The 10,534-nt window shown below is 38.9% G+C and overlaps 1 protein-coding gene across 1 annotated transcript; it reads left to right on the top strand.

Moving 5' to 3' along the window:
- Window positions 1-304: 304 nt before the first annotated feature.
- Window positions 305-7,635, top strand: LOC136968672 (vitellogenin receptor-like). Its single transcript, XM_067262673.1, has 31 exons — window positions 305-428; window positions 496-621; window positions 705-848; window positions 918-1,031; window positions 1,109-1,228; window positions 1,309-1,536; window positions 1,610-1,778; window positions 1,851-2,052; window positions 2,142-2,337; window positions 2,405-2,527; window positions 2,617-2,830; window positions 2,897-3,082; window positions 3,153-3,347; window positions 3,423-3,622; window positions 3,686-3,799; window positions 3,886-4,002; window positions 4,069-4,182; window positions 4,256-4,513; window positions 4,582-4,701; window positions 4,775-4,891; window positions 4,976-5,137; window positions 5,210-5,569; window positions 5,632-5,795; window positions 5,865-6,076; window positions 6,140-6,328; window positions 6,390-6,583; window positions 6,653-6,763; window positions 6,831-6,900; window positions 6,974-7,132; window positions 7,208-7,355; window positions 7,433-7,635. Exons 2-31 carry the CDS (start codon window positions 543-545, stop codon window positions 7,508-7,510), a joined length of 4,857 nt encoding a protein of 1,618 aa, XP_067118774.1. The 5' UTR covers window positions 305-428; window positions 496-542; the 3' UTR covers window positions 7,511-7,635.
- Window positions 7,636-10,534: the final 2,899 nt, after the last annotated feature.

Below are 10,534 nucleotides of genomic sequence, written 5' to 3' on the forward strand. Positions count from 1 at the left end.
CTGGTTAATTGTTCTTTCCTTTTCGAGTGTTTCGAGTCAGAAAGGTAAGTAAAGAATAGTAGAAGAATCTTATAATTTGTTTAATTATGGATCTTTTCAATAGAATGCCCATTGAACTGGATTGATTGCGGGAATGGCGAGTGCATTTCGTATATATTTGCATGCGATGGGCAAAACGATTGCGGAAATAACAAAGATGAAGAAGATTGTGGTAGGAATTCGGTGTTTATATGTATGGTTCTTCCCCCTCCTACCTTTTCTTTCTAATAAAGTTTTTTCTCCCTATATTATTCTAGGAAAGAAAGCCATCGTTCCGACTTGTCCTGATGACAAATTTCACTGTAATGATAAAAGCTACTGTTTTCCTCTCAAATGGCGGTGTGATGGAAACCAGGATTGTGAAGATGGTTCCGATGAAAAGAACTGCGGTATTTGTGGAAGTAGTGTTGTTACTAAAGTATCCTTTATTTTCAACAACTCTTGTCGTGTTTTCAGATGTTGGTGGCAGCAATATCAGTTGCGACGGTTTTCTTTGCAAGTCCATGGAATGCATTCCTCCCAGATGGGTCTGTGATGGAGCCCAAGATTGCAAAGATGGCTCTGATGAACACGAGTGCAAAAGTAACTTCCCCCTCCCCGCCTGTAGTTTAACTAAGTTCTTTTAAAACTCAAAGTAACTGTATCTGCGTCTTTTTTTTTCCTAGACACTACCACTACCAAAATCGCCTCTACTTGTTTAGTGTCTAAAGGTCACTTCTTGTGTGGAAACGGAACTTGCTTAGATCCGAGGTTTGTGTGTGACAATAAAACAGACTGTCCCAATGGAGAAGAGGAAGGATCCCACTGCAGTAAGTTTCTACTGCTCTCCCCCCCCCGACTAAGTAAAATTAATTTTCTTTTTTTTTTATTACACATAGATTTTACTTGTGCAAAACACAGATGCTCTCAAAATTGTATGAGAACCCCGGAAGGTCCTGCTTGTTACTGTAATTCTGGTTATCACTTACACAAAGACAATAAGACTTGTCTAGGTAAAAATTAAAACTGGCTTTTCCGTTTTTGGTAATACTAAGTGCTCATTACCCAACAAATTTATTTTCCTTTTTAGATATAGACGAATGTCGAGTGGATGGCTATTGCAGTCAAAAATGCGAAAACAAGCCTGGAGGAGCTGTCTGTAGTTGCTATGATGGTTATTCCCCTGTCAAGAACAGTTGCGTGGCTTTAGGTAAGACATCACCACCTCTCCTCCCTCCCTTCCTTCCTTGCATGGGGAAGCTAACATCTTTCTTTTTAATTCTCGAACAGGCGAAGATCCTCTCTTAATTTTCAGCGATTCTGTTAGTATTGTCGCTGTACCGTTGAGAAATGCATTTAAATTTCCCATAATCCACCATGGAAGTTCAACTTTTGGCCTGGATTTCGACATAGTAGAGAATAGAGTATATTGGACGAAAAGTGGACTCCAAAAAAATGCCTCTATTGTTTCCGTAAATATCAGATCTTCTGACGACATTAGAAACGAAGTCTCCATAGGTAAGGTTTTTATATACCAACAAAATCATGGTTTCATTGAGACATCAATCCTTGCTTTTTTTTTCTCTTTTAGGCTTGGAAAATCCTCAAGATATCAGAATAGACTGGGTAGCTAGAAACATCTATATCGTTGATCATGATCTGGGATCAATTATAGTATGCAAATTGAAAGCCGCATTATGTCTAACACTGGTTGAAAACATTACAAATCCCAGAGCCCTAGTTCTGGATCCTTCTTCCGGGTAAGATCTTGATCTTCCCTCTCTATCGTGATTTTTAATCAATAATCGCGAATTTCATTGTTATATTTTTAGGTTCATGTACTGGAGTGCATGGGGGAAAGATGCCGCAATCTACAAACAAGGCATGGACGGAAGTCGGAAGACTGTTTTTGTCTCAAAACACCTAATTTGGCCAAATGGTTTAGCACTAGATAAAGTTGGCAACATGTTATATTGGACTGATGGTAAAGATATGTCTATAAGCAGGATAAACTTGAATGGATTACATAGAAAGGTAACTTCTCCCCCTTTTTTTTTCTCCCCTTATTGTCAACAATGTCAACGTAAGAGGAATAAGAATTCCTTGACTTTCTTCTTTTTTAGAAAATTGTTCACAGTAGAATATTTCGCCCTCATTCAATCGCTGTTTTCGAAGATTACATATATTGGACAGACTGGAACAAATTCTCAATAGAAAGATGTAATAAATTTACAGGCAAAAACCACTCCACCCTCCATAAGGATGTTTACACACCCTTTGGAACTGTCACCGTAGTACATCCTGTCCTCTATGGGAACTGTAAGTAACTCGCAGCTCTTAAGAAACCACATAATTTTGCCACATTTTAACTTTCCCTCCTTCTCAGTTAACAACAACCCATGCAGAACGAGTGCCTGCAGTCATCTGTGTCTCATAGCTCCTGGAGGAAGCTATACTTGTGCTTGTATTAAAGGATTCTTCTTGTCTTCTGACGGGAGAACTTGTCTCAGTAAGATTTTTTTTTCTACACCACAACTTTAAAGAACTTTATTTATTATTATTTTTTTTTTTTGTTTAACTGTTCTCCCTCACTGCCAGTTGACTTGGATGCACCTCGTTTATATCTGATAGAAGACAGAAATATCTATCAAATAGCAACTAAAGCTGCGAATAACAACAAACCTTTCCCAGTTCCTGTTGTGACAGGTCCCGTAGCTGATTTGACATACGATCCAGAAACCAGAGTTTTGTACATAGGAGAGAACGAGAAGCAAAGAATATCTGCAGTGCATGTAGCCAATTACAGTAAAAAGTAAGTTGTCTGCTAAACAATCTTTCAGAACACTAAGACTTGACTTAAAACTTTTCTCCCTCAAAGGGTGGTTATTGAGGGTGATATATCCGAAATAACTGGACTCGACTACGACTACGAAGGTGGAAATATCTTTTGGACCGATGGTGACAAAGGCACGATAGAGATAGTGGCGAGAAACGGATCGTTCAGGAAAACCCTTATCGGTGGATTAGTGAGACCCATTGACGTCGCTCTGCATCCAGAAAGAGGGTGGGTTTAAGAACACTAACCGTAACGCTTTCTTTTTAGTTTCGTTTTAAAAGTACTGTTCTGTCTACAGCCTAATGTTTGTAGCTGTCGTGGGACACGAATCGCATGTGCTCATGTTCGATATGACTGGTGAAAATCGAAGAAAAATTAACGAAGCTGACGGTTTCTACATGTCTGTCTTCGTCGACAGGAGTGGCAACAAACTATATTGGGGCGATACATTTGGGGAAAGAATCTTAATGAGGGAACTTGAGCCCGGAAGCAGGTAACTGATTTATATAAACAAACTAGGGTCTTGACTTTTTTGTCTTTTATAATTTAATTTTTTTTTTCTTCCCAGTTCCAAAATCGCAGTGCGCAACACTGGTCACGTCATATCTATCGCAGTCGATGACCAAAATATATATTGGTTGGACGGAGAACATCGTGCGTTAAATTTTGTGACCAGAAATTTTAATCCTAAAACCGTAGTTTATGGCAATCAAGACAAACTGCACGTAAATAGAAAACTTGTCTACGTCAACCCACTAATTACCAAGAGTAAGTAACTTCGAAATCTCTACCCGGGAAAAGAACCTTTCGGTCTAAACTTTCCATTTACAGAAGGAACTTGTGCCGCTTCAAGATGCACTCAACTGTGTCTTCTTTCACCTTCTGGTTCCGTTTGCTCTTGTCAAACTGGCTTCACATTGTCTAGCGACAAACGCTCTTGCGAAGGTGTGGGTCTTTTTTTTGTTTTCAATTGGTAAACTTGGTTGTCTTGCATTATTTTTTTTTCTTTTACCGTGCTGTTTCTCTTGCAGTTGTTGCTGACTGCTCTTCCACATCTTTCCGATGTGGGAATGGAAAATGTATAGAGAAGGACAAGAAATGTGACGGAAGAACTGATTGTCTGGATGGCACTGATGAAGCAGATTGTCGTGAGTATCTTTTTTCTAAAACTTGAGTGCCTAAACACGCCCTGATCCAAATAATTTTTTAAACAGCGTTAACATGTGGTAGCGGTGACTTTCGCTGTGCCAACGGGAGATGCATTAATATAAGATGGCAGTGTGACGGTACTAACGATTGCCAAGATAATTCTGATGAAGAAAATTGTCGTAGGTGTTTGTTTTTTTTTTTTTTTTTTAAATTCTTCCCCCTGCAGAATTCTTCTAATCCTGCCCGTTTTAGCCTCTACAATACAGATTCTGCCTGCTTACTGTCCTCCTACACACGTTCGGTGTAAGAATGGCTCTTGCGTTCCTCCGGAGTTGCTGTGTGATCTTACCCCAAACTGTCCTGACGGGGATGATGAAAATGTGACTTATTGCGCTAGTCGTCAGTGTCCTCATGGTATGTTTCGTTGTAACAGCGGTCAGTGTATTCCGGATACTTGGCAATGTGATGGGGAGAGAGATTGTTTCGATAATACGGATGAAGACAATTGCAGTAAGGATTGTTTGTTTTTTGTTCGTGTGCGCGTGACAATTGTGTATTTAAACTTATGTTTGATTTAGGCAAGGCCATGACATGTAGTGCTGAGGAATTCCGATGTGAAGATGATCTATGCATTCCTAAAAGTTTGGTCTGCGACACCTTCAATGACTGTCTTTTCGGAGAAGATGAAACTAATTGCAGTAAGTATTTTTAATGCAGTTTTTTTATTCTTAAGGTCGGACTGTAATGACTTTTTATGTTGATAAACACTAGATCACGACTGTCCGAAAGGCAAGTTTAAATGCCAAGATGGTAAAACATGTATTTATCAGAAAGATAGATGTGACAAAATAAAAGATTGTCCTGATGGAGACGATGAACTTGATTGCTGTAAGTTTTTTAATCTCCCCTTCTCTCTGGCTGGTGAACCTTCCTCGTACTTGCTTCTTCAAATTTTATTACGTCACTTTGCAGCCGTGACATGCGAAGACTTTGAATTTTCCTGTCACTCAGGTGAGTGCATTCCTTCGGCTTGGAAATGCGATGGTGCCCCGGATTGCGCAGACGGAAGTGACGAAGATCTTCCCCAATGTCATCGTACAACAGCAACGACCACTTCTCAGAGTCCGTTAAAATGTAGGAACTTTAGTGTCGAGAGGTAAGCTTACATGGTATAGCATTAGAAATTAACTCCTTGTTTTTTTTTAGTTTCTTCCTGTCCAGAAACCATGTTTAGGTGCCAGTCAGGTACATGCATTACCCTGGATAGAGTTTGTGACGGAAAAGCAGATTGTTACGATTTCTCGGACGAGAGAGATCACTGTAAGGACACGTGTGGTTCGAACAACCACGGATGCGCCCATATTTGTATTCATGGACCGGAAGGACCATTCTGTCAATGTCACGAAGGTTTCGAGTTAGGCGCCGATAAAATGTCCTGTTTGGATGTCGACGAATGTCAGCAGCTCGGTTCTTGTAGCCATTTCTGCTTTAATACAAAAGGCAGTTACATCTGCACGTGCGACGATGGTTACTCGCTGCAACACAACGGAACATGCAAAGCTATCGGTATGGAACTTTTATATGATAGGGTAAAATATTTAGTCACTTCATGGAATTTATTGTTTCAGGAGGCATCTCATTGTTGCTTTTGTTAGTTCGGAATGATATTAGAGCTATAGACTTGTTGCATCACCATGAAAGCATCTTAGTTAAAGACATAGATAACATTAAGGGAATGGATTTGGTAGACTCAGGAGAAAAGAGTGTAATCATTTGGGGTGATGCAGAGAAGGTGGTAGATCCAATAATTCTGGAATGAATGTTGGCTCTTAGGCGCTTAAATTTTATTTTCTTTTGATAGAAGTCCATCATGTATTTCTCCCTGGAAGACCTTACATCGGGCGTACTACTTAATACTTCGGACGATGTAACTCTAGTAGCCTACGATTGGGTTGGACTGAATTATTACTACGTTTGTGGTCACTCTATACACGTTTGTAACAACAAAGCTTATTGTGCCACTCTCTTAAATAATGAAAGGATCAATACTTTCACTCTCGTGCCTACCGACGGGTAAGACTTTAAAGCAAGACACTTTGGTATTTGTTTTCTTAACTTTTTTATTGTTGTTTGCAGAATAATGTTCATTGGTCTTGTTAATGCAATAAGTAAAATGGAAATGGATGGAAGCAATTATCAGGAAATAGTTTCTCACAAAGTAGTGAATCCCTCTGCTATTGCCGTAGATCAGATCTTAAAACACGCATACTGGGTGGAATTTAAACGTGATGTAATCGCTTCTGTCGATTATAACGGAGCCAACTTGTAAGTTTCTATTGTTTTCTACAAATGAAAAACAAGAATTTTTAACTGTCTTCGTTTTCAGACGGATTGTGACCTCGAAAGCAAAGCTTCCTTTCGCTCTATCTGTGTTCGAGGATTACTTATACTGGTCTGAATGGGAATCGCATCATGTTTGCAAGTGCAACAAATTCAATTGTAGAGATCCACTCATCATCGCCCAGAGTGGGAGCGTAGTGCGGCAACTGCTTGTTTTCCATCCCGTGCTTCGTCAAAGCGGTAAATATTCATTTCCTTGACCTAGATTTAACTTCGATTTTCGTCATCTAAAACACTACTTTTTTGCAGTTCTCAATCCTTGTTCACGAAGTCCGTGTGACCATCTTTGTCTGCTAAAGAACAACAATCGTGTGTGCAAATGTAGCGATGGCTACGATCTAGTATCTGGCCGATGTCAAGGTAAGCTATTAAACTTTGCCAAATCCACTAACTTCAATATTATAAGTGGTGGTTTTCCCTCTTATAGAAACCTGCATGCCCGATTACTGCTACAACGAAGGATTATGCGAAATCGTTGGAACGACTAAACAATGCAAGTAAGTTCTAGGCGCTTGCTCTTTTTTCCCTTGTCTTGGTTTTTGTTACTAACAAAGCTGCTGCTTTTTTTAGCTGTTTAATTGGCTATGAAGGTGAGAGATGCGAGAACGAAATTCAAAGCATGATAGCAAATGTTGAAGAAAGTGCAAATGGGTGGATTGCTGGTGCTATTATTGGCATTATTCTCATCCTAATCATTGTCGCCTTCACTTATTTGTGTCTGAAGGACAAGTAAGATTAGTTTAAAAGCAAAAAAAACAGGTACCGTAAGTCTATAGGCTACATAATAAAGTTTCTCTTCCCTAGGACAAAAATTCGTAATCGTGGACGCAACATAATCGTCTCCTTCAGGCATTCCTTTTTGCAAAAGGAGGAACCTCTAATTATAGATTCGGAATACTCCGATCCCATAGAAAAAACTAGACCAATGGAGAGCGATTTATATAACAAGACTGTAAGTGTGCATTTATCTCATCTCATCTCATAGTTCGATAAGGTTAAAGTATTTAATTTTTTTTATAACCATGGCAGGAAGTTAATGGTAGTTACAAGAAATGGCGCAACCTCGATAATGAACTGGACAGATCTCCGAACGGGCATCGCCTATAAAGAAACTGCTGAATTGTAACTCAACGAAGTGATACATTTATAACTTTCCCCTTTATGTATATATTGTCTAACGGGTTTAACTTGTACTCTTTTTGATCTAGCCTTTTTAGTACTTTATATTCACTATTTTATAATACCTGTTGCAATTAAAAGCTTTGTTTAAACTCATCTAACGTCTCATTTCTGCGTTTATTTCGCGGCCTAATCTTGCTCGTGATCGGGCGTTACATATGGAATTACTCTATTTAGTCAACTTGAGTTAAATCTGAACAGCTCCTTTCTTTCGAAAGGAAAGCTTCACAGAAGTGAAGTAACAATTTGATACTTTAAACACACCTCGGTGAAAGACACTGTACGCGACTTTTTTTTCCCGAACAAGACTCATCTAGACTAGGACAGCTTACCTTCCCTCCCTCAGCACGAAAGGCACAAATTTCGTTATGGTTTTTACTGGAAGTCACCTTAAACCTGTAGGTGACATCATTACATAGTTTTAAACTTGCCGGACTAATTCCTCATCGTAACTTTACACAACAGTCTAACTAGTAAAACTCAGGATATTTCCTAAACATGGCAGAGATTTTTTTCCCCTGTGTAAAAACCCTCTGCAAAAATTTCGCCACAAGCTTTTTAAAACTAATCTAAGTTACCAACATGTTTTAATGTCGATAAACAGCATTCATACGTCGACTAACCGACGCACCTTGTACTGTACATACATCGTCAGTAAAAGGTTGTGCAGTGCAGTATTTACGTATGAGCTACCAAAGCTATAGCTTTGGGCCCCTTCCTTGGGGGAGCCCAAAAAAAATTGTCCGAGTGAGCAATTGTCATATACTTAAATATACTGCAGCATTTGTCCCAATGCCGCACGTCCGGAATGTCCCATACTCTTGACCCAATTTTAGTGAAAATCTTCACTAAAATTTAAACAATTTAAACTGAAATCTATATACTTCTTCTTAACCCTCTAGGTATCCGTAAATCATATATAGGGGGGTCATTTATGTCAGTGCCAAATAAGTCCAGATATTATCTCAAATAGCTTAGGGCCTTATCAAATCTAAATCCGGCCCTGGTTATGTGGAGTTACCCTGCCAAGATACCGCTCGAAGGACTTTCGGGAGCATTTTAGATTAAATGTCAACAGTTGCTAGTCTTGATTAAATGGAGTATCATTTTTTTTTTTAAATGAGCATAAATTTTGTCACGGCCTCTTGAATTAACACTTCTTGTTGCGATACTTCTGATCAACAAAAAATGCATTAGTCCTTTTGTTTCGTAGCACGGATTCGCATAACACTGCACTCTTTCGGAACGTAACTACAGTATTATACGAGGGATACCTGTGTCAAACGTCTGCCAACGTGAGCAATTCTCTAAGAAATGCCATTTCAACCGATCTGTGGACCCAAGATTTCCGGATCTTAACCCCGAAAATCGGTAGCTTATCTTGAGGCATACAACAGTAATCTTCAGAGAATTAAAGTTAGCTTTGCTTCAGTAATTTGGAATATGTTTGTCAACTCTACGTAAAGTGGTTCGTAATCTCATGAAAAGAGCGTGTATTAGGGAAGCTAGCTATTTTGAACACATTAAGTCACTGTTAAAAGATGGTTACATTATGACATTGTGTAAACGTTTGTTAAATCACATGATTTCTATACTATTATGGACTACCGGAGTGTTGGATTGCGCGACTTTTTTCGATCACACTGCACTTAATACTACAGCTGCTGTGTAATTACACTAATAATTTAGATGTTTCGGTTTTGAATTTTAACCAGTAGTAGCGAAATAAATTCTGCTATTAGAATGTTTATTATTATTGATTTGTTCAATCCAAAAATCCATGAAGTGACTCATTTACGGCTGAAGTTGAAGTTCACTTAGTTGCTACTTATCCTCTATTGAGCTATTGTTCTCTGACCCAAAACGAGAATATTGGTGAGGACTTTACTGAACACACTTTGAGAAAATATACGGATAAATACTGTTTATTTCTATATTTAAAATAGTTTCTGGAAAAGTAACAATGCGAGTTAGATGAAAAGCCAGAATGACTGTTTTTAAAACTCTTTCCGCCCTGTGGGTACTAAGAGCTCTTTTCTTAGTAAGCCCAATATGGATTTGGCCAGGTCCACGATGGAGCGGTCAGGGGTGAGGGACGGGTCCGAAGTATCCTGATGGGCTACTACCGAAAAATTCCTGGGAGTTTTCGACGCGTCCGTATTTGATAGGCTGCCATGCAAATCATTCAGATATCCGGCCGCCATGCAAATCATTCAGATATCCGGCCGCCATGCAAATCATTCAGATATCCGGCCGCCATGCAAATCATTCAGATATCTGGCCGCCATGCAAATCATTCAGATATCCGGCCGCCATGCAAATCATTCAGATATCCGGCCGCCATGCAAATCATTCAGATATCCGGCCGCCATTTAAACTCAAATGAACATGCAACATACCATGTGTTAGAACAATAAATTAAAAAAAATAAATTTATTCTGGTTTCGTATTGGATTAAGAAGTCAATATCGCTATTGAAAGTAACAGTTACTGACACGGATACGTTAATTAAATGTAACAAAAATAATTAACACGTGGCACAAATTGGACTGTTAAACGATGGGCGACCTGAGGCTTCCCTGACTTTATAGCCCTTTGTTTTTACTCTCTTCGCCCTGTGGGCAGTAAGAAGGCCCTTTACAGGCTGGCAATGAGGGATGAGGACAGACTCCACGAAAAATAATACACACTAATTGTAATTTTAGTTAAAAAACGTGACATCAGGTGGCGCAACATTTCATGCCTATTTAAAAATTAAAATTTTCTAGAATAAAGTTTATCCGGATGCATTTTTAATACGAAATTTATCATTTATACTAATAAAATTGTGATTAATTGTTAATGAAAATTACATATTACACAATCACAAATGTCATATTGTAAATCTGTAAACGAACGCTCGGTCTGCGGAACACGAACCAGTTCCCTGTTGGAAAACAGCGATCAATAAAG

The sequence above is a fragment of the Centruroides vittatus genome, unplaced genomic scaffold (assembly GCF_030686945.1).
Source record: "Centruroides vittatus isolate TY-2023 unplaced genomic scaffold, ASM3068694v2 contig_1506, whole genome shotgun sequence".
Taxonomy (NCBI): Eukaryota; Metazoa; Arthropoda; class Arachnida; order Scorpiones; family Buthidae; genus Centruroides; species Centruroides vittatus.